Source organism: Apus apus, chromosome 4, assembly GCF_020740795.1.
Source record: "Apus apus isolate bApuApu2 chromosome 4, bApuApu2.pri.cur, whole genome shotgun sequence".
In the NCBI taxonomy this organism is placed as follows: domain Eukaryota; kingdom Metazoa; phylum Chordata; class Aves; order Apodiformes; family Apodidae; genus Apus; species Apus apus.
This window is the reverse complement of record NC_067285.1, coordinates 43,449,340-43,476,655: the sequence shown is the minus strand read 5'-3', so window position 1 is coordinate 43,476,655 and position 27,316 is coordinate 43,449,340. Positions and strand designations below refer to the sequence as shown.

Below are 27,316 nucleotides of genomic sequence, written 5' to 3'. Positions count from 1 at the left end.
AAGCAGAAAGGCACAAGGGATGAAAGCAAACAGCTTCATCAGGAAAGCGGCAGCGGCGGTGAGATGTGGAGGTAAAGGAACATCCTCCTACACTGGGTAAAATGGAAAGTTCAAAGGCCCAACATAAATCCATCATGCTATTTCTTTTGCAGGCCCTGCCCAGTGTTGTGAGTACTGCTAGGAGCACACGTGGTGCTGGGACAGCAAGCATTCCTGAACACGGATCTCTCCGGTGAAGAGCAGAAGCCGCAGCACGCAAGAAACGGTGGCTGAACAAGATGCTAGAAAACAGCTTGTAGGCTCGCTCTGTATTAGCAGAAAGATGCCTCCAGGGACTCTCACTCTGCTTCTCAGCCCTTGATTTCCACCAAAGAGCCAGGGGGCATTTAGGTACCTCCAAAACCCATTTCCCCCTTTTCAAGTGGCAGCCTCGGCTACAAAAGAGAAGAAACTGAGCTTGTAATCATACTCTAGAGGTGGGAGGAAAGCGGCATTGCTGGTGCCTTTTGTGGCTAAACTTCATGCTCCAGGGCGGATGAATTCCTTGAAACAAAGACTGAATTTCCCAGGACTGGGTGGGCTTTGCTAACCAGTAGGAAGTGACATGCTTGAGGGTAAGGATTGCTGCACCCCTCGGGTTCATACAGCACCTTGCCCCCGTGGCCTCAGCAGTGATGAATAAGGACAGTGTTAAGCAATGACATCTCTCAGCCCTGTTCTGGGGAAAAGTGCGCAATGGCAGATGATGGTCTCTGAATGGTTAGAGTCTGCTGCTCCTACCAGGGCCATCCCAGACTCAGCTTTAAGAAGTTCCTAGCATCTACGTCCAGAAAACCCTGAGCACAAAGCATCTAAAGCATCTCCAGGAGGAGCTCAGAGTTAAACAGGCGTACCTCTTGCTCCACGCCACAACCTCTGTCACACAGCGATGGCAACCACAAGAGCAAAGTGTCTGCAGGAGACTGACACTTTAATCCAATTATTTGTGAACTATTTCACACTAAGGAAAAAAAAAAAGTGAAATATTTTTATACTCAGGAATATTTCAGTGAGTTCCCCTTAGGCATCTGCAGGTGTATTCATGAACAAGGAATACAACCGCAGGCACCTTGGAGATCCTGGCAGCCTGCTGGGCTGAATCTGCTTACACCAGCACCACAACAGGAAGAAGAAGAAAAGAAAAAAGGGATCTGGCCAATTCGAAAACATGTTTAAAAGTTGCAGTGGTCACCTCTAACTCTGTCTGCCAACTTGCGTGTTCACACAGCCACAACTTACTGATTTAAAACGCAAAAAATCCCCACATCATAAAAGTGTCTCTCTGAAAGACATGACATGAAAACTGACTGACTTCACAGGAGAAACTGGGGCACTGTTTGCTGCCAACTGTAGAAAGAAAACAAATGGAAAGAAAACAGAGAAAGTATTTACCCTCCCATATCTTTAAGCCACAAGAAGAGGCATAGGTGCTACTCAGAGCAGGTAAGAAGTGTTTAGACAAACTACGATAGATCAGTTGATGGCGCCCTCTGAATATCCTATCAAGAGGAGGAGAGACATTTCCACCTCTCCCAGAGCTAGGCTGCTTGCTATTTGGTTTATATGCAACATAAATCCAGCAGAAATCTGACTGTCACGCCAGTCACATCAATCCATCAAGGAGTGAACGAGCATCTTGAGAAAGACTGACGCATGACAACAGCAGTGCTTCCATAGTCCAATTTTCTACCTGCTCTCTGTTTTATCCAGGCACTGGCAGCAAAGGGTCAGCATTGCAAATGGGCTACAATGAGCAGCTATTGCTCTTTGTAGTGGCCCATTCCCCAGGGGAATCTCAACTTGATCTTCCTTTTTCCATACTGCTCTTTCCTTTTCTTTCTTTTTTTTTCCTCCTCCTCTGCTTGCCTCTTCTTTTAATCACATCAATCTCTACCCTGTTTTCTTGGCCAGGTTATGTGCAGACCATGACACTCACCAGGCCTGCAGACAGCTAAACTGAAGCATCTTCATCTTACAACACTCAGACACATGTGGGAACCTTCCTCCCTGAGCAGAAAGGAAAGATGTGGGGAGAACAACCCAAACCTGACTCACTGCAGTACTCCAGTACTAACCTGCAGCTCCCATCTTCCTACTAAAGGAATAATTTAATTTTCTACTGTGTTTTCTAAATAACTGCTTCCTAAAAATGCAGGATAATGTGGCCACCTGAAGATAATATAAAACTTCATGCACCCTCCCTGCAACACACACAGTCGTCCCTGCTGAGTTAACAGCACAGATACAATTTCAGCCTGGAAATCACAGCTTAATTATATTTTTGGGTGGGTGGGAGGAATTTGATGGGAGATTTCATTTAGGAAACAATCAGGTCTCTGTTGGGTTAGAAATCAGGATATTAATGTTCTTCATTTTAATTTTCCTCTCTGACTCAGATTCCCACTGTTTGAATTTGAGCTCAATTTGTTCTGTTCATTATGAAGAAATCCACATGAATTTGACATTAAACTGATTATCTCTGAAAACAGTAGCAATAATTTCCCTTTTTCCTGTGTACGTTTCAGATCAAGTCTTTGTAGTTGATACAAAAACGCAGGGGAGAAATAATAATGCAAAGGGAAATCAAGTATTTATTCTGGAGCACTACTTAGAAGCTGAGACATGAAATTACACTTAGGCATTTGAGAAGAAAAAGCAAGGGGCAGGGACAAATAATACTTTGGTTTCCATTTTGCATTTCAGTCCATTTGCATGGGAGCAAACAGGGAGTGAGTATGGCTTTCCTAACCTGGAATATCGGGTGTGCTAGTTCTAGGGAATTTAAGGGCTTTGTGATGATTGCTGGCAAGGGCGTGTCCCCTCATGAATCGACCCTTAAGGCCACAAGCATGAATCCATATTTAAGACTCACCATCCTGCAGTGAGGGCTGCCAGAGACCCTGGCTTCAAATCCCCTCACCTTGTCCAGGGCTGTGGATGGACTACCAGCACCCAGCTCTGCCTGCTGGCTTAAGCCCTAGCAGGACCATGCCCCATCTGTGAGGTCATGGCTTGTGTTTGACTCCCCCTCAGCTCCCAGATCTTCTCTCGCCTGAAACAGCTCTGCTCTTACAGCTCCTTGATGTTTCTTCTTCAGACAAGTGGAATAGCAATGGAGACCACCAAGAAATCCCTCCTGGGGACCTCCACGGATGAAGGTGATGGGGACAGTGTGCAGTGCTTTGGGGGTGAGGAGACACAAAGCAGATGTGCACATAAACCAAAAGACAAGAGTTGCACATCCTCCTGTTTGTATAGCAAGACTGTTCTTTCAATAAAGTATTAGACTTGCTGTCTAGTTTGTTAAGCCAAGACTCAGAACATTACAGCAGGAGCACAGCCCTTGACCCAACATAACAGACTTCTGGAGTAGCTTCTCTTTTCAAAGAAACCTCTAGCCCATTTATTTCCCCAAAGAAGGAAGCACCATGAAGATACAGCAAGGTTTTGCCACAAATGCACATATATCTGCTAACCTGCACCTATGATATCACTGAATCACAGAACATACACACCTCCATTAGTGCTTTTTCCTAGCGCTGCTTCATACCAGTGACAAACTCTTCTCTGCTGCTCTTGAGCCTGACCAAAACATGGAAAACTCCTTTCTGTAACAAGTAGCTTCCACTTTTCCTCTGAAAAAAAAAAAATAAATAATCCCCCCCCACGCCAACTTGAAAACCCAAAGGGTAACAAAGTACCATATAGTTCATGATGATTTTTTGTTATCCCAGTTGTCTCACATCTAAAGAGGGACTGCATTACCCCTCACCTAAGAGATGTATAGAAATAGGCTGGAGAAGCATTGCTGTTTGGTGCTATGACTGCTTGTTTGCAAGGCTGTCTGAGCTAACCAAGTGCTTTTGGACAGCAGCATTCCCAAGGTGCAAACAGACCTATCCCTCATGCTTCTGAGGTGACCACTTGGATGTACTCAAAGTGTGGGCTCGTGCTTACAGCAGCCCCTTCAGTCTGCTCCACTTGCCATCACCACCGTGCTGACAGACATCCTGATTTCCCTTGCTGGCTCCATCTGTGCTTCCAGCACAGGCCCATGATTGGATTACCAAAGCATAAATACAGCAGAATTGGAATAACAGTAATGCTGTTAATTGCTTTTAATCGCTAGCTCTTTTAAAAAACTCTCCTTAGCCCAAGTACAAAGAAATCTGTTGTTTCAACCAAGCAGTCATCTGCTCCGCTTTCTTCTTATGAGCCTAACACAAAGGAAAACCTTCTCTTCATACCTTCTACTTTTCAGCCTTCAAAGAAGTAAGTTTTAGCAAACAGACCATCCACACCCCCTCCTTTTTGTCCAATTTTTCAGCAGTGCATCCAAGTGCCTGTATCATGACCACTTACACTGAGTGACCTGCAGGTGTTTTTCTAGGTACAAGGTGATCAGCGAGGTTCACCTTTTACACCCCTGGGAAAAGAAACGGAGAGCACAGGATGGATGTGAAATCAGTGGCAGAAATATCCAGCCAGACCCAGGCAGGAAAAACTGTGCAAGGTTGTGCAGTGGGAGAGCAAGGAGGAGGAATTCCCCTGGATCCTGAAACAGAGTCCATGACCATGGGGTGGACTGGCATGCTCTTCATTTGATGGTAGAGGAGGAAATCCACAGCCAGGTTTTGTTCCCTTCCTTCTGACTTCAGTGGTATAACAACCCCAAATCCACATCATTATTACTACATAATAAGCAGCAAAGGGAAATGAAGCCTGAAACATTTCAAAGTAATCAGTATTAGATGTTACCTTCAGGAAATATCTGAAATGGTCGTGTATGTCTTAAGAGTCAAGAGTGAGTACAGTTTTCATTATAGAACACGTTACATCAGGCAAGTTTGGGGTTATGCCTGAAATTCTTTATATGATAAATGAGAATAAGAAAAATAACATGATGGCAAATTACTTTGGGCGGGGCTGTGGGGTAAGTAGAAGATAACAGAGGATCTGGAGTTGAAAAAAGCCATAAGCAGTGTGATATTTCCTGAATCAGAAACCCCCCCCCCATAGTTATATATCGAAAGGGCTACACTAACACAGACACCATATTCCTGACTGATGCCCAGGAGCTTCATGGAGGAAGAAGAGAGGATGGTATAGAGATGCAGGTCATCATAGAGGAATATGGATAGCTAGAGTAGTCTTGCCTGAGATGTCATCAAGCAACAGAGGACTGTGAGTACTGTGAATATGACCAGGGGAAAAAAGGCTTAAATAAAAGCACCTCAGCTGGAGGATGTTTCACTGCTTTCTGTTCCCACAACAAAAACATGAAAACTCAGTGTTGGCCCAGGACACAGAGAAATGGATTTGGGTCAGGACCTGGTGGATGGGGCAAATTCTGGGGAAAAAGGATCTTTTTCTCCCTGTTTTAGAAAGGGGGCTGCTGTTTGAAGGCTCTGGGAAAAATACCGGTGCACAAAGACTGTTTACTTTGGGACAACACAAATACTTCCATGCAAAGGGTGTTCAGGCTGTGAGGGCTGGAGAGGGACTTCTGAACAGGTACATGAGCCTGTTGTATCAACTTCAGGCAGGGAAAGCTACTAAACATACAACACAAGGCTCATACTTGACTCCTCTGAGCTTTTATTGCACACTTATAAATAAAACATTAATGAAACAGCTTCTTTAAAGCTTGATATATATTAAAATATTAAGAGGAAGACAAGAACTGAGAAACCTGCATTGCCTCACTGGTCTGTTCAGGCTGCAGGTCTCTCTGGAGAGATTGAAGAAACAAATTATGCCCTAAGCAAATCCCTAAGACCACAAATGTTTATTTTCAGCTGGAATAAACAGGATAAAGTGTGAAATATCTGGGGCCCCATGCAGTTGGCATTACTGTTGATGTCAGGTGTGTTTTCTTAGCAGAACTGACCATCTGTTGCTTTGGAGTTACCAAATCCCAAAGAAAAGTTTTAACCTTCATTTTGCAGATACTTCTGTCCACTAGAAAACAAAACCAACAACAAATATTGTGCCTGCCTGCCTGCAAAAGAGGAAGGATGCTCCTGCATAACAGTACAATTTATTCAAGTCACTTAAGTGTCCCACCTAAAAAGCTTCTCTTCCGAGACAGTTATCAGGCTGCTGTAGTCAGAGGAGAGATTCAGGCCTTTCAGGTCTGATGTAACATCTCACCCAATGTTACACAAGGAAAACAGATGGATGAAATCCACGTTGAAGATGCCTCCCCCATTGGTTCATTTCTCAACTCACCTATAAGTAACAGGCACATCTAGTAACAGGCTCTCACCATACTGGGATGAAGATTGCCCACTTGAAACCTCTTCACAGCTTTCCCCATTTATGGTCATACTCACTTCTTTGCACAGAAAAAAAAAAAATATCAAAAATACAAATGTAAACTGAAAAAGGAGAGATGTCTTTCTTCTGTCAACGAGCCCAGAAGATCCTGTTTGCTAAAGCACTTCTATTTGCAGCCTTGGCTGCACCAGAGACCAAGTCACCTCCTGCACTAACTAAATGAACGAACATTTCACGCGTAACATTGTGGTTTGCTGCCAAGACAGAGCAATGGATGGTCAAGGGAAGCAGTGGTTCTTGCTGCAACCTTTGTGTGACAACTGATCCCCCTCTTAATTAGCCCCGGAGAAGCCTGGCTGTAGCTCTTTGATGCAAAGACAGAAAGAGAAGAGAAGGCAATGCATGTGGATAAATTTGCAGTAATGCCATCTTACAGCCACCTTATCAACAAAGCTTCAGTGCAAAGTGCCAGTATCCTGGCACAAAAACCACCTGAGTGGGTTGAGGGAGAAAAGCACATCTCCATGTAACTACACTGACTCCTCCTTTGCACTGATCTGGGTGACATGTATAATGCTCCGAGAACTGAAGCATATATTTCTAGTTCCCCAGCACTCAGTAGTCAATATTAGTAATGGCACAGCCAAAATCCTTCAAGCTTGTCCTCCGGCAAAACTCACCCTAAAATCAGTGGGAATTCTGGCTGAATAAAGACTGAATAAGAACCAAAGTCCCAACTCAAATCTCAGTTGAGCTCTGCCGTCCAACCATGTTTGATTTTCACTGTCATGAGAGAACAGCTGGGCCCAGAAATCCCAATTCTACCCTCTCTTAATTCCATCATGAACTGGGCAGACACACAAAACAGAATATGGCATCTGGTCGCTCAAGGCTAACCCATAAAGTAGTTGTACTGGAGGAGAAAGAAACCAATCTCTGCAGCTCTTTTTCTAGTACTCTCTTACCGTTGTCTTCCTGAAACTCTCTGAAGAAAGACGTGGATTTTTTTAAAAAAAAAGCTATTCAGTTTTCCTCCCGTGCCAGGCACCACATTTTGTTTGGCATATACATCTCTGATAGACTTTCCTCAGCAAACATGTACAAAGTTCATATCAGTCTGTTCTTCAAAGTAAGTAAATTATCATCAACACATCGACAATTTTGTTCCAAGCACATTTTTGTCGTATGTCTATGCTCTGCTGCTCATTTTTACTTCTATAAAGGTGACAGTATTGTTACATACCCAGGACAATCAGGACTCCTGTGATGCTTAACATAGGCTGCCTAGTGCTGCAATGGCCCATTTTCACTGTCAGCAATGAGACCTGACACCTCAGCAGCTTCTGGCACTAGCAGTTTGCTGAGGGAAAAGGGGGGGATTTCATTTCAATTTCTTCCCATTTATCTTCTCTGCTTTTCCTAACTCCCTTCCATACATTACAATTCTTGAAAATGCATGTGTAAAAATAAAGAAAGAAAAGGCAAAAAGGGCAACAACCACCACAAAACCTCCTCCCAGTTATCACTGGAACATTTCTTACGTGGGACAGTAGGGCCCAGTGCCATTCGAGGTGAGGAGGAAGGAGCAGAGGGGGAAAGGGGCAATACATTTCAGACTCCTTAAAGCCATCACAAGAGTTAAGAGATACGAAAAATAGTTCATAATTACCTCTGTTGAGTGAAGCTGAACTGTTTATATCTCCAGTAATAAAGGAAGACTCAGACTGCTTTCGAACTGTGTCATTCCACATCCTCCGAATCCGGCTCTGAAGAGGGATTGAACCACAGTAGGTAATGAATTGTTAGCAGCTGCAGAAAGGTTTCTTTCTGCCTCACTAAGATGGCTGTTGACATGTCTAGCTCAGGGTGAGACTTGTTTCTAGCCAGATGTAAGCAAGGGTTTGTTGTTTTCCTGTAACCCACCTCGTGCATGCCAGACCCTGCCTTCCTAACTTGATAACACAAAACACCTCTTTCAGAGAACTGCATCACTGGATTCCTTATATCTTAATTTTAAAAAGCAATAGAACCCATATATGAAACCCAGAACTGTACAAGCTACAGATTTACCAACGTAGCACCAAATAATGGAAAAATAACTTAAACACAGAAGCAGGCACGCTTCCTGTACTATCTCAGATAGCCTCTGCCTTACTTTTTGTGAAGTGCAAAGACTTGATGGGCATCTTGGTGTCCTGAATTAACAGAAGTTCTCTCCCCCAGGAATGAATGACTTCTGTTCCCCAGTGGCTTCCTGCAGTGGGATCTTAGCCGTGTGAGATCTTTTAGGGCTTACTCATATGATTACAGCTGAAAAGTGCCTTCTAGTCTACTTATTAACTATGTAGTAACAGCATCTCCTAAGCTGCATTAGCTCTCTATAAATGGAAGCACAATATGGCATGAGGCCCATGCACTTTTATAGCAATTCTTTTGCACCTGGACATTTAATCTATTGTTTTTCTCTGACATGATCCATTGTGGATTACTTATTCAGTTTCCTAAGTGCTTTTCAGAAAAAAAAAAAAAAAAAGTATCTTAGGAGTTTTCCTCCTCATGGCCTTCTCTATTCAGGAGTTAGGAGTCAGATGCTTTCAACAATTCAGACTGATCTCCCTCCACTCTCTGTCACCCATGTGAGGTTTCTCCTGCCTATGAAAAGTCTCAGGCACTTCCATCTTTCCAAGGACAAGCTTCTGCAGGCAAAATAACATTCCTTGGTACCTCCAAGCTTGCCTGTCATGAGTGGTCTGCTGCCAGGAGACGTAGTTCACCCTCCAAAGGGCTTGTTTTCTTGTGCTGAGACTGCGAAGAGGGAAGGCCTATTAAAGCCAACTTTTCTTAGACAGGAGGACACCTACCCAGTACCTAAGTTATGTAAAAGCAAAAGCTTTCAAATCAGCCTTTCAAATGTTGCTGTACATAGTGAATTCAGGACATTATTGATCACTGTGGGATTTGATGGCCTATTGGAGAGAGGCTCCGTATTCTGTTGCTGTTATCTCCCCTGCAAAACATCCAGACCCACATAAATGCCAAAGTGGAGCTCTTGGATGGGTGGCATCTTGGAAAACTCTGAAAATATAAAATTATTTGCTCCCAGACATAAATTGCTAAACAGGCTTTCCTGGGAGGTTAAAAACTGTTACTCACTGCATGTCTTTCATAATTTAATAGTGGAACTGTCATGTATAATTACTACCATTAGTAACACTGAATAAATTTGTGTTTGGTTTCTATTGATTAAGAAGTAAGCTTCTTCAGTTTATGTAAACTATTGGTCCATAAATCTGCATCTGTACATTCAAAATTGCTAAGTGCACAAACTACACAAAACCTGAGTTTTGTGTAACCAAAAGCGTAACAAATGCAGTCACTTAGTAAGATAATCTGATGCCAATGGATTCTCCTAAGAGGTCTATAAACTAAGGTAAATTGAGTGAGGCAATTAATTGATCAAGCCACTGAAGGCCAGAGAGCAAGCCCCTTCACTGTGAAGGCTATTGCAAGACTCTTGTAGTTTTTAGCAAAAAAAAAATGTGATCAGTACAGTATCATTCCTGCACATGGCAACAGCAACAACCTTCAGCTCATGATTAAAGGATGCACTTGCTCCCAGCTCCTGACTCCCATGGAGAGTGGGCAGGATAGCTCAGGTGATGACCACCCACCTGCCCCTGGAAGGCAAATCTGGACATTTTATTCTCATGACAATGACTTAGAAGGTTCTTGGAGAGGCACTAACTGCCATCACATCCCAAGGAAAGTGACTGGGCTAAATTCAGGTGCATGAGGGAGGGAAATCTCCCTGAGTGCACTGGGGAGAGGTCTCAGGTAGCTCCCTTGGTACTGAGAGGAGCTTCCTCCCAGCACTGGTGTAGTGCTGCAAAGCCCCGGGGCATGGACAAGGAGCAGGGGTTACCTGTGAGCCTGTGGAATATCTTCCAGGTGTCCGTGACCCCGAGGTTTTTCCTGAGCCAATAGAGCTCTCTGTACTTTTCCCACTACAGCAATGCGTGCGGAGGCATTTTCCGTACTCTTTCCGTACCTAGCCAAGGAAAGAGTGACAGTGGTTAGTGGGCAGCTCCTCCTCCAGCTCCTGGCCTTCTGATTTTCAACACGGCCCCTGATTTTTCCTCAGTGGTTCACTAAAATGGTAGCTGTTGCAGTATGTGGGAAAGAAGCCTATTAGACCTTGCAGCTCAATGCTCTCCCTATGTGAGTTCACCATTTATGATGGCACAAGGGACTGTTTTTATGCAGCAAAGTTGCTTGTTGACACCAGTTGGTTGTAGCTTCCTCTGGGGCACATCAGAGGAGCATGGGAGAAACTACAGATACACTATTTATGACTGGAAATTAATATCCTCATCGATTTGATATAAACTAGCATATTGGCTCATCAAGGCACTAAAAGTTATTGCTTCTGGCAGGGGACTAAGAAGAAAAATTCCAAAAGAAACATATAAGAGCTATTGATTTTTCTTTTTTTCTTTTTTAAATTGGAACTCGAGGAAACTGTAGAGCCAGCAGCCTTAGAGATTATATTCCCAGTGCACAGGGGTGGCTGTACCCTGCTTTCCCACCATGCAAACCAGTCATGTTTTAAATGGGCGTTGTAGTCAGACTGGACCAACTCTGCCTGGAGTAAAGCTGTGCTACCTCCTTTGCTTCAAGGGAAATACATGGACTTGTGCCGAGGCAGGGTTGAAGTCTGAGCTTCAGGTGTGATTTCTGATGAACAGCAACACCCAGGAACCATATGGGACAAGACTGAAAATGAGTAGCCTGTACTGAAAAGCCAATAGCAGGTTACATTGCTCGTTGACCAAAAAAACCCTCAAAAACCCCATGCATCTCCAAAACACCAGCCTAGCTGTGAAATTTTGCCAGACTATCTACGAGCATTTCAAAACTCTGTGAAACAACTGTTTAAATAGCAAATTACAGCTTTTTCATTAGGCTCTTCCTTAAGGCCTTGAGACAAACACAATACCACTAGTGCCCAATATGCTCAAGTGCCTAATCAATCCTTTGCTGAGAGAAAATAATTCAATTGCTTTAATTAGCCACCCACTGCTTGCCTCTCTGCAGCTTTTTGCTGATTTTCTGGTCCTTGATAGATAGGAAAGGATGTTTTTGTTGTTTCTTTTTTCTCCTCTCAAATATTCCTCCCTCAGCTTTTGGGTCAGAGAGATGCATCCACCCCACAGCAAGGAACCAGCTACATTCTCCCTCCCCCTCTATGCATCAGGAGTGGCTTGAGACAGAAAAGAGAATAGTTATTCCACGCTGAGTGAGCACCCTGACAGCCAAGAAGGCTGCAGTGCTGTGCTGGGATGCCCAGTTAGGGACTGACCCTTTGTGAGGTGCATTGGAGGCAAAAGGATGGACCAAGTAAGAATGGTGCAGGAATTCAAACTCCTCATCAAAGAGGCACCTGCAGGTTTAATTAGTGACAGTGATGCTTCCTACATCCTTATCATCTTGCTTGGAAACCTTCTTGCTGAAAGTTTTGGGATAATCAGCAGGCAGTGGCATCCTGATGAAGCTTTTAAGCTTCTTATGATGCACATATTTGAAATGAAATCACAAGGACAAAACTCTGAACCCCAAAAGTCTTCCTTTAGTTTCAAGAATGACACGTTTGCACAGCTCTGCAGATCATTCCAGAGGCATCATCACTCGCAGAGCTCATTTGCTATATGAATTTTGCTTATGTTTTCATAGGTCAGATCTCCCCTGTCCAGGAAGATGTGGGTCAAACAGATGCAAGCCCAGGGCTCTCAGATGAAGACCAGACCTCAACACGACCCTGACTTTACCCAGTAAACCAGTTCACCAGAAGCCACTGGTTAAACTGGGAAACTGGGATCCAGATGTATCCAAGTATAAACTCTTCCCTATGTTTATATTTGAGAAAGAAACTTTCCTTTGAAACCAAGATGTACATAAAATATTATGAGCAGACATGCACAGAATTGGGAAAGCTACTGCACTTCAGTGCAGAATAAGATGGTTCTTAAAAATATTTATGACTGATTGTCAGAGGCTGTAAGTTTGATCTACATATACACACAGAGATTTTTACTTTGGTATTTTTTTTTTCCCTCAGAGTTTACCTAATTTAGTCTGCTGTTATCTTGCAAATATTAATTGGGGTATATTTCAAGTTCCACCAAGCACCACTTACTGTGCTTGCTTTGAGGAAGAATTCTAAAAGCTCACATTAAGAACAAGCAATACAATGGCTAATGAACTGTTGCAGAGCACAGGTCCTCCAGCTCTTAAAAAAGTGGGGGAAGCAGCCCCTGCCACATAACCATCAAACCAGAGGTGTTGTTACAAAAAGGGACTGCAAATGAGGAGGCAAAGTTCCTTTTGGCTGCAAGTACTCAGCCACGCAAGGACCCTCTGGATGCTGAAGGAGTCATTCCCTTCTCACACTGGCATGTGGGAAAGGAGAAGCAAAGCCCTTTTACAGGTTTGCTACCATGAAGCCCTGCTAAACCCTCAGCTGCCTCTTGCCTCCGAGGTGCGTGTCACCGGCGCCCCGGCTGCTGAGCTGCCACTGCAACTGACTTTCATCATCACCTCATTGCCCTGCATCTTGCTGATTCCCAGCCTGAATACCACCCTTATTTAGGAGTGTGGAGATAAATCTGCACGAGACAAATTCAGGGCACAGAGATGATGTTACGCTGCGGTTGTCAGGCAACAAAGCACCCCGGTACCGCTTCCTTTTGCTGCCGGGAACCATCTCTTACCTTTTTCTGGAGGACACAATGGAAAATGAATATAAACATTCCCTGCAGAGAATTGAATATGGTGAAGAGATAGGCCATGATGACTGTGCTTTCATTAATATACATGAGTCCAAACGCCCAGGTCAGTCCTAATAGGCAGAGTAGGGCAATTGCACCTATAACCCAAGACCTGTTAGGAGAAAACAAACAAACAAACAAAAAAAGGGGTTGGTTTATCATCTACAAAAGAAGGCACATGTCTACAAGCAAGAAGACTTTGCCTGTGGTTTTAGTAAAAAGTAAACAGTGTATCAAAATGACTTATAGGAAGCTTTGTCTTCAAGCTGGATGCACTTTACAGATCTTCAGGCTTGAGGATTATATGGCAATGGAAATGTTATGAGCATAGAAATTCATCATAACCAAAGCATATTTGGAACCCCAGTGCTGCTTTTTTTAATATCTGAAAGCAGTGTGCATGTAAATGACATGGAGATGCTCATTCTGCAAATGACAGGAAAAGAAAAGAAACCAACCAAAACAACAACTGTAAATGTCACTTTCTTAGTGTCCAGTGGTTTCACTGGGCCAGGAGTGCTGAACACCATGACACACGTATTGCTGCACTTCAGCTCATCTGCCGTATGCCTGAAAACCAGATAAACTGCAAGCAGGTGGGCAAGCCCTCACCACTTGCCAGAGAGGTTCCACACAAGGAGGCTCTCTGGGATGCTGCTTCCTGCTTCTTCCACCCTGCAATGAGGGGAAATACACACACACAGACAGGCGCTCAGACACCACATGTGCTAAAAACAGTAGCTGCTGCCACACTTCTGTTGGGAGAAAAGAAGGGGCAAGCCTTCTTCCAATTGGCTGTAAAACTAAGATTTTCACTTGCTCCACCCCAGGAGGGAAGTGGGAATGTTGTTCAAACAAACATAGGCAGCCTGTAGTTTCTGTTTGCTTTCTCTCAGCGACTTTCTCCTTGGACAGACAGAGCTGGGGACAGGGATGGCTGCTGCATGTTAGTTTTTTTTTGTTTGCTTGGTGCACTTTCAGGAAAGCAAGAAGCTCTGCTGGGATGACAGGAGAAGTACTCCATGTTACCGTGCTAAATAACACAGTTGCCTGATAAACTAACTTCTCTGAGACTGATCTTCCAATACCAGGACATGAGATCAAGTGAGACAAGCAGGACAGGAACTAGGTCCTGCTCCTAGCCATCTCCCTATTTTCCACATGCTAAACTACCTGTAACTTTAAGGGAAGTGCTGCTGCACACAGGAAGGAGTCGACTTGTATCTGGGAAGCACAGCACAAGGTGCATAGCAAGCAGCATCATGAGCATTCCTTTGCCCTTTCCCTCAAGGCCTTGGTTTTCTTCTGCCTTTCCCTGATATCATTAGGTCTAACATCAGAAAAATGAATGCATTGATATTCAGTCTTTGCACCCCTTCCTTGCTGTTTAATCCTTTTGTTCCCCAAACAGATAAGCTTGCAGCCAGAAAGCACCTTTGCTTCCTTATCTGCCCCAAAGCAGCCTGGGGTGCTGCAGAAGAGCACACAGGGACAAAGACCTGCCTACGTTTCTAAGCCACCTGAGCCTTGTAGAAACTTGGGTAGGGTTTGGGCATATTTGGGCTTCCATTTGCTAAGCAAAGCATGGGACAAGGAGGAGAAAACGAAGCAGCAGCAGCTGAGGGGAAAACTAAGTCCTGTAGAGGTCAGGCAGGCAGTCTCCACTTTGGAAACTCCACATCAGCTGCAGGCTTGAATCATTTTCCTTTTAGCAGGGCTTGTCACTAAACAGAAGCACAACGATGTTGTATTTATGTTTTATGTTGTGTGTTTGTTTTTTATTTTTAGGTATTAGAAGAAAAATACAGCAGTAAGTCTTCCACTGAAGTTTATAAAGTATGTATTATTTAACCACACAACCAGAAGAGCTCCCTGAGGTAACCGCTTATTAAGGCAGTTCTTTAAAAATCACTATTATGAACCTAGCAGACCAGAACAGCTCCTTTGAAGCATCTCCAGTCAATCCCACTAATAAATATTTAGCAGGATGCAAATTGAAAATGCACTCTCCAGATCCTTCAGAAAGGTTGCCACTAGATAAAGAGTACAGCTCTAGCCGGTTGGTATATTTTTCTCCCCGAGATTCCACCATCAGTGAGAGGGCATCATCATCTTAATTACATGCTAATTTAAAAAATACAAATACTTCCTTTTTTCCTTAAAAAAAAGAACAATGAAAGAAGTGGAAAACACTTCCCCCCCCCCCTTGCCTTATCCTCCATGATCAGAAGCTTCCTGCATTTACAGCATCTTTTAAAAATGATTCCCAGGATCACAGACAATTCTTGAACCCAACTAAAAAGCCTTTGGTTGCAAAGGGTGTGCAGGAGTGAAACAGCTCCTTAGTGGAAACAGGCTGCTTTCAGTGATGGAGAGGAATCTGTGGGTTAGAAGACCCTCAACAGTGCAAACAGCAGGCTGTGCAGGGTTGTGCTTCACCACGCAGACCTGGAGATACAGAGGGCATGGAGATGACTCTGACAGCTCCATCCCGTATCCACAGAAAGAGGAAAAAGAACAAAAAAACAAGCCATGAAAGAGACCATGGGAATGATGCTGGAAGAATGGACACAAAGGACTCTTCACCAGAAGAACAAACTGAAAGTCTACTTCAAAGCTGATTTGCTTCTATTTCGTGCTACTGTGCATGACTTTTTTTGGTTGCAGGAGAAAAAAAACACAGATGCCCTAAGGCATGTCATCTTTTTATTTCTTGGCAGGTTTTGTGGGGTTTTTTTGATGCAGCTTGTGGGGTTTGGTTTGCTTTTTGTACAGACCTGTTACTTTTTCGCCGTTTTTCTTTTCGCAGTGCAATTTTATACCAATAAAGAATGAAAATTATCCATGTTTTGGTGTAATTGAAAATCAGAGATTGACGATTATGGACAATTAGGTACTCCAATGAGTAAGGAGAAGTCTCCAATGCACCACAGAGAGATTTGCTTGCACTGCTTTCATTAACTAGAACAGAAAGTATGGAGACTACCACCCATGCACCCTTCTGAAAATTAAATTCCATATTTATATTACCAGAAAGCACTCTCAGTGGCAAAGCACAGTAGACCAGATGGTTGCTACTGGTATAACAAGTCTGTACTACACAGGACTGACTTGGGAAAGTTCACCTTGAATTCAAGTAATGTCCAATCAAAGAATATAAAGCCAATACAGTGACCATTCGTTGGCAATACATATGCAGCACATTTACTCTGCATGTTAGCTGTATGCTAACTGCTTTCCTGCACAGTTTGCTCTTCTGCCTCAAATGTGAATGACAGAAGCTTTAATGATTTTTCAATATTGATCTGACAGCTGGTTCATGAGACCACACTGATAAATGAAATTTATCAGCCATTCAGGTCATTCTTACTTGATGAAGGGTCTGTTATCCTCATAGCTAAAGAATGCGTAGACATAAAGACAAGAACACCAACATTAGAAATATAATGACATAGAGAATATAGCTTCCTGCTAGTCCCCCTCCCTTCTCCCACCAGCCATCACCAAAGGCAGGCCACTCTCAGGTGGTACACACCAGCCAGCCTGGCTCACTGCCCCAGGGAACTGAAACACGACCCAGGATGCAGGAGCAACCATGGTTAGCTGCAGCTGCATCTCCTGGCTCCAATCACACCACTGTCAGTTGACTTTGAACCCTCTTTTAAAAATCAGGGGTCTCTCTGGAGAAGACAAGTTCAGAGATTCCAGCATAGCCACCCCAGAAGGCTGTCACGTGTTCAGAAAGCAAAACTTCACCGTGCCTCCCGCACTCTCTGCTGTGCTGCAGTGTGTTACAGGAACATCTTTATTGCTGTTTACTTTTTCATGAGAGTAACTCCCAAGTTGCCAACTTATAAGCCAGACTGCAGTGTTATCTTCTTTTTGAGTTAATGGCATTAGACTCTTCTAAAGCCCTGGGTGACAGAAATCATTGACCTATTTTATTCCCATTTCATGGTGAAGGACAGAGAAAGGACTCTGAAAAGCAAGAGTGCAAAGCAGCCTGCTGTGGTGAAGAAGCAGCCAAGATGGATCACTCAAAATGAGCTTCTACCACTGTGAGGACACAAGATTAGTCATAGCTGTTTTCCTAGGGCAGTTTCCCTGACCTCCTGGGACACGCTCTGCACCTAACTCTGCCTGTGTGGCAGGTAATGTGCAACACGTGGGGAGGGAGGGCCAGCTCCCAGGCATTCTCTCCCCACTGGCATGGAGCTCTTGAACCTGTGATCCCTGGGTGCCAGAGGTGGAGGGTGGCTCAATGTGTTTATCTCACATCCCACAGCCAACATTGTTGAGGCCAGTCCATCCTGTTGAGACCTCCTTTGGTCAATACTGGCAACCTACCAAGTTATGCCCTCTGGTAAACAAACCACTCTGCTTGCAGAGGACCTGCTTCACCCCAAGTTAGAAAGAAGCTGTTTTAAGGTTGAATGATTTTCACCAGAAACTTCTGACTGAGAGGAATACCAAGTATGTCCAAGATGAGGCTTTGTGGTTACTCCTCACAAAGGCTAAAGCCACGTAGGGACCATTTCAGCACCATTCACATGCACTTAAAAGCCATAGAGGGACCACCTGGCTATGAAAAGGAGCAGGATTTAGTCCTCATGGGAGGAAGGTGATTACACACAGTATATTATGCAAAACATTCCCACTTTCTCTCCATCTTGCCCTTGGCTGAGACAGTAAAGACAGCAATGCTGCCAGTCCCAGCTTTGCCTTGGCATGATCTCCTGGGATCTTTAGGAACGGGAGGGAACAGTAGTCAAATGGCCCATATTTATAATACTTGCCCTAACCCCACTCTGAACAGCAAGATGCAAGTAGAGGACACACCACGGGGGACAATGTAGCTGTCCCCATGTCACTGACAGGTAAACTGTGCTATCTCAGCTCGAGCACCTACAGTATCACTGTAGCTCTCCCTGCCTCCAACCCCAAGTCCCTCCCTGCAGCTCCACTCCAGCATCCAACCACTCCTTTCAGCTTCCCTGGCTGCCATCCCTGCAGAGATCCCCCCTGGTCATCAGCTGCCACCCTGACAGCTGTTCACCTCAGATCTTGCGCCACATCTGCCAGCTGCAAGAGGACATCTGAGCTAGCTACCTAGGGCACTCAATGGCAGGATGAGCGAGACAATGCACAGCTGAAGCACAAAACACAGCAGGATCAGGAAGGAATCACAGAATGGTTAAGGTTGAAAGGGATCTTCAAGATGATCTAGATCCAATCCCCCTGCATGGGCACCTCCCACTACACCAGGCTGCACAAAGCCTCATCTAGCCTGGCCTTGAACACTGGCAGGGATGGGGCTTCCACAACTTCTCTGGGCAACCTGTTCCAGTGTCTCACCACCCTCACAGTCAAGAATTTCTTCCTAAGAAGGAGGAGGAAGGAGGAAGAAAGTGCAGAGGAGGTGGTTTGATGCAGAGAACTGAGTCTCTGCTTCGAAGAAACAGCAAGGAAATCTCAGCTTCTTTGGCTTAACAAAACACAGGCTGAATCAGTGTGGCCTCTGCATCTGCAGTTCATCTGGGCAGGTACCAGGAACACAGAAAAGCCACTGGTGTGAAAAAGCTCCCCCCCCTCTTAGTTGCATCAACAGGGATCTCCAACCCATCCCAGCTGTGTAGCATGATGTTGGTCGAATCCCTTCTGTTGCGTCAGTGTGGCAGGGTTTTTGTAGTGGTGGAGGGGCTACAAGGGTGGCTCCTTTTGAAAAGCTGCTGGAAGCTCCTCCAGCTCCAAAACCCAGCCCTGCCTCTGGCCAAGGCTGAGCCCATCAGCAAGAGTGGATGCTCCTCTTCTAGTAACATATTCAAGAAGGGGAAAATAAAACTCATATAAGACTTGGAGGGCTGAGGAGAGGGGGAGGTGAGAGCAATGCTGGAGCAGAGATACCAAGGTCAGTGAAGAAGGTGGGGAAGGAGGTGTCTGAGCAGATTTGCCTGTGGCCCATGGTGAGATGGCAGCTGTTCTGCTGCAGCCTCTGGAGGAGCACGATGGAACAGCCTGTGAAGGACCTCGGTGGGGCAGATGTGGACCTGCAGCCCGTGGACTTGGACCTGCAGCCATGGAGGACCCTACACCAGGGGAGGTGACTGTTCCGAAGCAGCTTGTCAGTCTGAGGGCAGCCTGTGCTGGAACAGCTCCTGAGGGACTGCACCTCGTGGGAGGGTCTCATGGAAGAGAAGCTGGTGAGGGACTGTCTCCTGTGGGACGGACCCTTTGTTGGAGCAGGGGAGGACTGTGAGGAATCTTTCTCTCTGAGGAGGAAGGAGCAGTGGCAGAAAGCAACAAGGGATGAACTGACCGTAAACCCCATCCCCTGCCCCCTTGTGCTGCTGGGGAGAAGAAGGTGGAGAATGCAACAGCAAAGTAATTTGGGCCCTGGAAGAAGGGAGGGGTGGGGTGAGGTATTTAACCTTTGCTCTTTGTTTTCTCTTTCTCCTGCTCCCATTTGATTGGTGATAAATTGGTTTTTCCTCCGAGTTGAGTCTGTTTTGCCCATGACCATCATTGTTGAGTGAACCCTCCCTGTCCTTGTCTCGACCCACTGCTGGATTTTCTCCTCCCAGCCCCACGGTGGGGAGTGGAGTGAGCGAGTGGCCTCCTGGTGCTTTCTTGCCAGCTGGATCTAAACCATGACATCCCTCTGCTTCTCTTTGCCCTCTCATCCACTCAGCCTGCCAGATCCCTGGGGCAGCTTCCCATTGTGCTCGTGACATGTCTAGCACTGCAGGACCTGCAGCTCCCCCGTGCTATGATGAAATTAAACAAAGACATGAGACAGTCTGGAGTTCTCAGCCCAGCAACATGGGCAGGAATTTCTATTACTGTGTTCACAAGCAGTGGGGTTTTATGGTAAGGTTTTTACTGTTGAAATGTCGCTGGTGATAGCTTATAAAAAGAGAGAATTAGGGAAACTTTTTACTCATTTGCTTCTATCCAGACCCTTGCGAAGTTTTTCAGTGATCTGTGACAGCCTTTCTTCCAGGCAGCTGAAGGCTCCACTTCATCTTTGTTCAGAGCAAATGCAGAATTGGTAAACTTGGATTGCCTTTTGGCCTGAGGGTAACAGTTCAAAGCAGCTCAGGAGAAAGCCACCAAAAACACCTGAGCAGTTTGCACCCCATTTCCAACCTGGATGTGCCTAACTGCCCACAGCAAGAAGGTGCCTAAAGAAGTTAGATTTTCAAAGATGCTGAACTCCCAAACACTTCCAATCTCTATGCACAGGGCCCCATAGGACTTAATTCTCTTATATCTCTCACGAAATACAGATAATTCCTTTTCATTTTACCAACTCAAGTGTTGCAAGAAGCCTAATGCTTGTGTTAGCAACAATTGGTGTCTGACAAAAACTACTCAAGAATGGTTTTCCCCTCCCTGGTAGTCTGTGAAACCTATCGGTGCTGCAGTAATACAGCTTTATATTGCAGTAATTACCTGCAATCCATTAAAAAAACCCACATCACTTGGACAAAAGTCTTGCAAACCGACAGGAAAATGGAGCTGCTAACCGGAAAACTGAGATTATATTCACTAGTGGCACAAACAAGTAATAGCTGAAGAGGAAATCACTGGAAAACCTAGGCTAAGAGACCCTGAGATGTTAGATCTAAAGTGCTTTCTCCTGATTGGGATAAATTCTTCCAATTCCTGGCAGTCAGGGATACAGCCCACTGAATTTATACTAGGTGACTCTGATCCCTCCATAGTTAACAAGAGACTAAGAGCAATTTATTCCATACAGGAGCAGGTATTTAAGGTAGGTGAGGCTTTGCCATTCCTGGAAGAAATTTTCTACTGCCTGCAGAAGAAACCTGAATGATGGCTTAGGGGGGAGTTCCACTTTCAAATACCTCAAGTTAAAAAGCTGATCTTTAGTGGTTGCCTTATTCCTTTTACCTGCAAAATCTTACCTCATCTCTCCTGTGTTTCTTTGCAGATCAGATGATGGATTGTGGATGGTCTACCCATCCGTACAAATGCCTAATTCATTTTCTAATCTTAAAAAAAGCCCTGACTTTACCTTGGGGCAAAGACTTCTTAAGGTTAATTACACATCATATAAAACTCCTTCAAAATCTTAAGTAAGATGTCTTTCAATTTCCAAGAGTACTTTCTCCTTCAATGATGAGAAAGGATTGTTCATAATACTTCTGTATTCCTGTGATATTTCCAGATCAGTATTTTTTTAAAAAGTTGCTAAAATTAGCTACTTTTATCCTTGTTTAGATGCTTAAGGAACTTCCAATCCCATACATCCTGAATTCCCTTTTGTGCTACCTATCCTTTTTAAACTCCACCATGCACCTTTTTAATACAAGGCATCTGAATTGCCAGATACACACTGAGAGCCCAATCCAGAGGCAAATACAACCTGCAACTTAAGTTATTTGGTGCAAACCACTTCCATGTATGTAGATGAGCAATACCCTGGATTGCCAAAGCCTTCACTTTTTTTTTTTTTCAGCAAGAAAAGTAAGGCAAGAATTAACCTTCACACACACATTAGTCCTAAAATGCTGCTGAACAGAGAAAGCCTGTAACCAAAAAGCAGCTATTCAGGTCTCATTTAAAAAGAATGTCTGGTCTTCTTACATTTTGAGAATAATTTACTTTCTTCTTATATTTAACAAAGTGTAGTTTTTGAGCCACAGTTAGAATAAAACTAGGCCTTTCATAAAACCCTACATAACTAATCAACTTCAGATGTTACAATTTTATTCATTCCCTTTTGTTTTAACTTTGCCAAACTTGAAGTGCTCACTTTTTTGACAATGCAGAGTATTTTCCCATCTCTGCAATATCAGGAAAAAGCTCACCAAGCACATGGACTCAGTACTTTGGCCCCAAAATAACCCAGTTTTGCTAGTGAGCAAAAATGCCAGAGTGAGGACACAGGACCTTTAGTAGCTGCTGTAAGTGATGAAACCCAAATAAAAATAGATGGATGATGCATCCTTGAAAGCATTTGGAGGAACTCATCTTAATATGGCACAAATAAAGCAGAGACAGACATTTCCTGCAGGCAAGCACAAGAGATACCCAGACCTACAGAATGACAGAAGAAAATAAAGCATGCTATGGTGCCTCCCCACTGCCTGCCAAGATGAGGCAGCAGGGATGTTTGTTTTCTTTTCCCTTTTTTTTTTTTTTTTTCCCTTAAGTTTCAAGGATTAGGAAAGATTGATTTATCGAACTGCTGAAAATCTATGGGAAGGAGTTAGAAAGTCCAGCACTCCCCTCATAAAGCAAACGGGTTCATCGCTAATTAGTGAAGGAGCATCTTCATGGGGAGAAAAATCAATTGCAAGCAATAAAAGAGTGCTTAAAGGATTTTGCCTTCCCGTTTCATGACAAAGTTACCGTCTCGATGGCATGAAGCCAACTGTCTTCCTAATCACCTTCCTTAGGCTGCTGGCATTTATCATGCAGCTTTCCAAGCCATCATTTCCAAGCTTCATTTTCTAGCTCCTTTTTTACAAGAGGTGGCTGGTCTTCTGAAGACCTCTGTAACCATCTTGAGGGTCACTAGGCCCCTCATGCTTCACTTGCAGAAGAAACGCCATGCTTTACAAACCCTGCCTCCTGGCATAAGGGAAATTGCATGTAGATGGAAAGCCACTTCTAACTTCCACCAGTAACTCTGAAAATTTTATCCAGACAAATGAGAACAAAGCTTTCTTGGCCTAACATGACGCCCAACCTCAGTATTTGGGGCATTCTATGCCTGATTTTTTCTGCCAAAGGCAAAGCATCATTCTCTTCCTCCTCAACTCATCCAGGGAAGTCATGGCCTGCTTTCTGAGATTTGGTCTTAATTATTGCAATTGGAAAGAGCAATTCTGTTAAGCTCATCTCATTTCCTCTAAGTAATTAACTACCCTCAGAATTGCTTTCCCTGTTTATTTCATTCCTCCTAACTTTGCAAAGGCATGGCAGGATTACTCAAACCACCCTGATGTGTAACCACATATCTGATTGTTGCCACACAATAGGGATTCAGCAAAGCCTTTAAACACATTTGTATTATCCAAATAGCACCAGAAAGGCTTGCTGACAAAATACTTAAAATGTATGGCCTTTTAAAACAATAATCATGATTTATGGGTTCACAGAAAGACCTTAGGTATTTAATACCTTCCAGGACACTCTCTCAAATCAATAACTGCTGATTGATTTTTTTTATTTTTTTTTTTAATTCAGAAAGGATGCCACCTGTCAGAGGGAAGATTAGTGCTTTACCATCACCATTCAACATTCATGCAGGCATCACAAAAGGCATAGATAAAAAAGCAAAATGCAAAGCCAAAACATTCAGATACTAACCAAACCCTTCTGTGAAAAACTCAAACAGCAGCAGATTGCAACAAACAAAATTGCCGTCTGCCATCAACATCTCTGGGTGAAAAAGGCACCCAGACAGAAGTGCTATCTTAAATATTTTTTCAGCATAGTAAGGGTTTCTGCCTCCAAGGTGCTCACAACGTCTGCACTCTGGCAAAAGAGAAATATGCCGTATATTTTTGCGGTAGAAAGCTTGTAAATGCTCCATTTTGTGACAACTCGCAAGTGATTTTTCTGCCTTTGCTTTAGGCTGCCTGTTCAAAGTGTGCTCATGCAGAGATGCAGAGGAAGGCTACACAGGAGTAGCAATGAGCTACCCAGGGGACTAGGAAGCATGGTGTTTCCTTACACAGGATCCAGGGAGATGCAAGTTGGGCTTTTGAAGGCATGGTAACTCTCTCTTGAGGCCATACGAGACACAAAGATCACACAGCCAGAGCTCACGTACAAGGAAGGCCAGGCAGGCACTTTTTAATGCCCAGCTCAATACTCCACAGCTAAGGTCTCAACTTTGCCCCGGGGTGGATTTTCCAAGTGAGAGATAAAAGCTATTCCTTATTTTCAGAATACCCAGATTATTTGTTCATCCTTGCAAAATACTCCTGTCAAGTTTTCTGGTGACAGAGAGGGCGCTGCCTGTGTGTCCCTGCCACCGTTAAAACACACACTTCATTTCTCATCTGAGTTTGTCCACACCCAAACACTATCTCGGGAACTCTTTTTGTTGCAAGGATCAGATGATTCTTTCCTGAGGTGGGAATCCAGGGATGATTCCTCTCCAACAGGCATTCCTGGAGCTGCTGTGTTCTGAACCTTCTGTCCCCAGAAGTCAGAGGAGTCCAAAAGTGCTGCATATAACACAGCTGGCTGGGAAAGAGAGATTTTCAATGCCCTATTCCTGAACAGCCCACTCAGTCTCTCTAGTTTCTTAGGAGGGTTGTATGAAAATCTGAACAGAAAGCTCATTCTTTACAGGCACTTCTCTTTTATTTAACATCGCAATGGTCAGTGAGGATTTTGGATCATGTTCAACAAAGGTTCACTGTGGTTCCTCTAAGTGTTTGCATTCACTAGCTGTGTTTCAAACCCTTTGTACCTCATCCTTTCTACCATTCACGCCAACGTACGCTCCTTGAAGCTGTATGGGTACCCATCACCTCCTCTCCTCAATTGCTGCTCCACAGGAGTGGCACATTGCCACTGACTTTTGGCCATTACTTCTCCAGGAACTGAGAATGCTGAAGATACAGGACTGGGCCTTCTGCACCCAGATGGTGTGCTGGGCATGCTCCCAAGAGCTGGACCCTTCATTGTAACTGTCCTTGCTGTGCACTCCCAAGCAACCCAGAAATAATGAAGGATTAAAGTGCTGCTGTTTTCCAAGTCAAGTGCCCTGTGTGAACCCAATACAATATTCAAGTCCAGGCCCTTTGGCATCACAATTTCCAAATTGCAGTGTCCTATGATTAAACAAAAAAGATCTAGAAACCAATAGGTGACCTTAAACCTCAATAGAAAAAGGTGAAATAATACCACTGTCTCCCTACTTTCAATTGTTTCTAAAATGGATAGCATAAAGCACAAATTAATCTTCTTCAGTAAAAGGAGATCTGCTACAAATTGCTGTTCTGCATCGGTAATTTAAGCTCTTCCTACCAAACGAGAAGAAATCTTGCATTTTCAAAAGTCTTACTCGTTCCTCACTGCACCAAACCCAGGATGTTTACTTTTTCTGCATTTCAATCAACTGAGTAAATAAAACTAGACTGGCAAACCTCTGTTCCTGCCAGCACAATACCGCTGTGTTAAATCAAGGATTTAATTTAAACATTTCCGCAGAGGATTTCTGGAAGTTCTGTTTAACCTTTGTGTTCAATTTTCTACCTAACTCTGAGGATTTTTTTATTTTTTTTTTATGATTTAAGAAAACCCACAGGACTGAACCAACAAGCTAATCTGGGGGCTGGGATTAGTCATGTCTCTTTAAATAAAATACATATGTTGAAGCAAGAAAATGAGCAGATAATCACTTACACCCATACAACATATGGGGAAAGCTGGATATGGCAACAGTTTGTAAAGAAGACATATTTTCAAAAGGGTCTTCTCAAGTTTTGTGCCTGATGCTCCTTGCCCCTCACCTCCCCCAGCCTGGGCCAAACTCCCTAAAAGAGCCCAGACCAGGCTTTGCAAGGTTTCATATAGTCGTAATCAATGTTGAGTCTTTGCATTTGGCTCCTCATTTTGGTTTTTAGGTTGCACATTCTCAGATTTACTTCTGTCAGCCTGTAAGCAAGAGACTCTCATGGAAAAAATAAATAAACCTAGGAGTATGGTGTGAGTTCTGTTTCAAGTCAGAAACTTGAGAGAACATACACTTTTTAATTTATCCATTAAATCAGGGCCATGTGCCTCTAGTCCCAGGCCATTTGAAGCTCCTACGGAAGCCAACAAGCTAAGGGGGGGCTCATTTTGGTCATCTGGGGATTGGTTTCTGAAGGCTGCAGCACAGGACATTTCTGCATCATCCCCGTGAGTGGTATTTCAGTATGTGTTCTTGTGAACCTGGCCACAATACCTAAAAATATTCTCCCACATGTTGGGAATAAACACAGTTTTTTCCCCCAAGGAATTTCAGGTTTTTGATACGGAGCTTATTCTATTGTTGCAGAAGAAGGGATGGGAGCAAGAGGGAAGAAAGGTGCAACAAAACTATAGTGATTAATTCCACGATTAAACTACCTAAACCCCCCTAATGAATAGTGCCTCTTTAGCAACAAAAGGAGATCCCAGCTAAAACTCTGGATCTCTCTGTCTGAAAGAAAGAAAATTAAATTTCCAATGTGACTTCTCAGTGGATTTCTATGGCGCTGCATGAGCTTTTCCAGCAAACCCAGGACTACAGCCCAACACGCTCCTCTTTGAAGAGGTCCCCACAATTTATGCCTTCTAAAAAGCATCCAAAAGGCCCATGGCACAAGCTAAGCTATACCTTGGCTCAAACAAAACTGCAATAAAAAGGGACAAAAAGAGAAGTAAGCCGACAAAGCCCTTTGCCTCCTACCTTCTTTCTAGTGGGTCTGCAACCACGCTTGGCAGCTACAGCCCAACGTGTGGCCTTTCCAAAGTAAATAATATAAAATCTCATTGCCACATACTGCAGCACAGAAGAATGTCAGGAAGTCTGGTCTGGCCAGGGGAGAAATGCTAACAAACCCAACCGCAGCCAGGCAGGGCTGGGAGGAGAGGGGACAGGCGCCTGCAGGAACTTCAAAGGAAAGGTTATGTCTACGGGGAAGAGAAAGGATGGCTTCTTGTCTCAGTTAGGAGAAAGGAGGTTTCAGCCTATCTCCTCTGGCCATTTGGAGATGCCCTGTGTAAGTTCAGGTGTGGCAGCTGCTTGGCTCTTTTGATGAATCCTTTCTATCGGCTTATAGGACTTGACTTTTCTAACTGCTCTCCTGATGTTCTACCATTTTTCCATGTCAGTAAGTAATGCACCCCATATTGTGCACAAACAACATACAGCAGAGATGGGGTCTCAGAAGATATGGTGAAAAGCACATTTGGATTACCATGATTTTAGCCCCTCTGTTTTTTTTTTTTTCTTTACTAATGCCATGATGACTCCAATGAGCAGTATTCAAATGGCAGCAGAAGCAGCACTGTGCTGCCACGCAACACAGAGGCATTTGGGCAGGGGGTTCTTTTGAAGCCCTCCATTTTGCACACAGAATAGGGGTCAAGCTTAGGGAAACGTGGATTGACTGTCATGCTGCAGCATCTGACACAGGTCAGATGAAAACCTGCTGTGT

The 27,316-nt window shown here is 44.1% G+C and overlaps 1 protein-coding gene across 1 annotated transcript in view; it reads right to left on the bottom strand.

Annotated features, from left to right (window-relative positions):
- Positions 1–27,316, bottom strand: part of ADGRL3 (adhesion G protein-coupled receptor L3) — a 509,563-nt gene that overhangs the window by 13,966 nt on the left and 468,281 nt on the right. Inside the window, exons 21-24 of the mRNA XM_051618348.1 lie at positions 16,513–16,539; positions 13,086–13,254; positions 10,241–10,366; positions 7,988–8,084 (exon numbers count right to left, since the gene is read on the bottom strand). Coding sequence (XP_051474308.1) covers positions 7,988–8,084; positions 10,241–10,366; positions 13,086–13,254; positions 16,513–16,539 — 419 coding nt within the window. The remainder of the gene's footprint in view (positions 1–7,987; positions 8,085–10,240; positions 10,367–13,085; positions 13,255–16,512; positions 16,540–27,316) is intronic.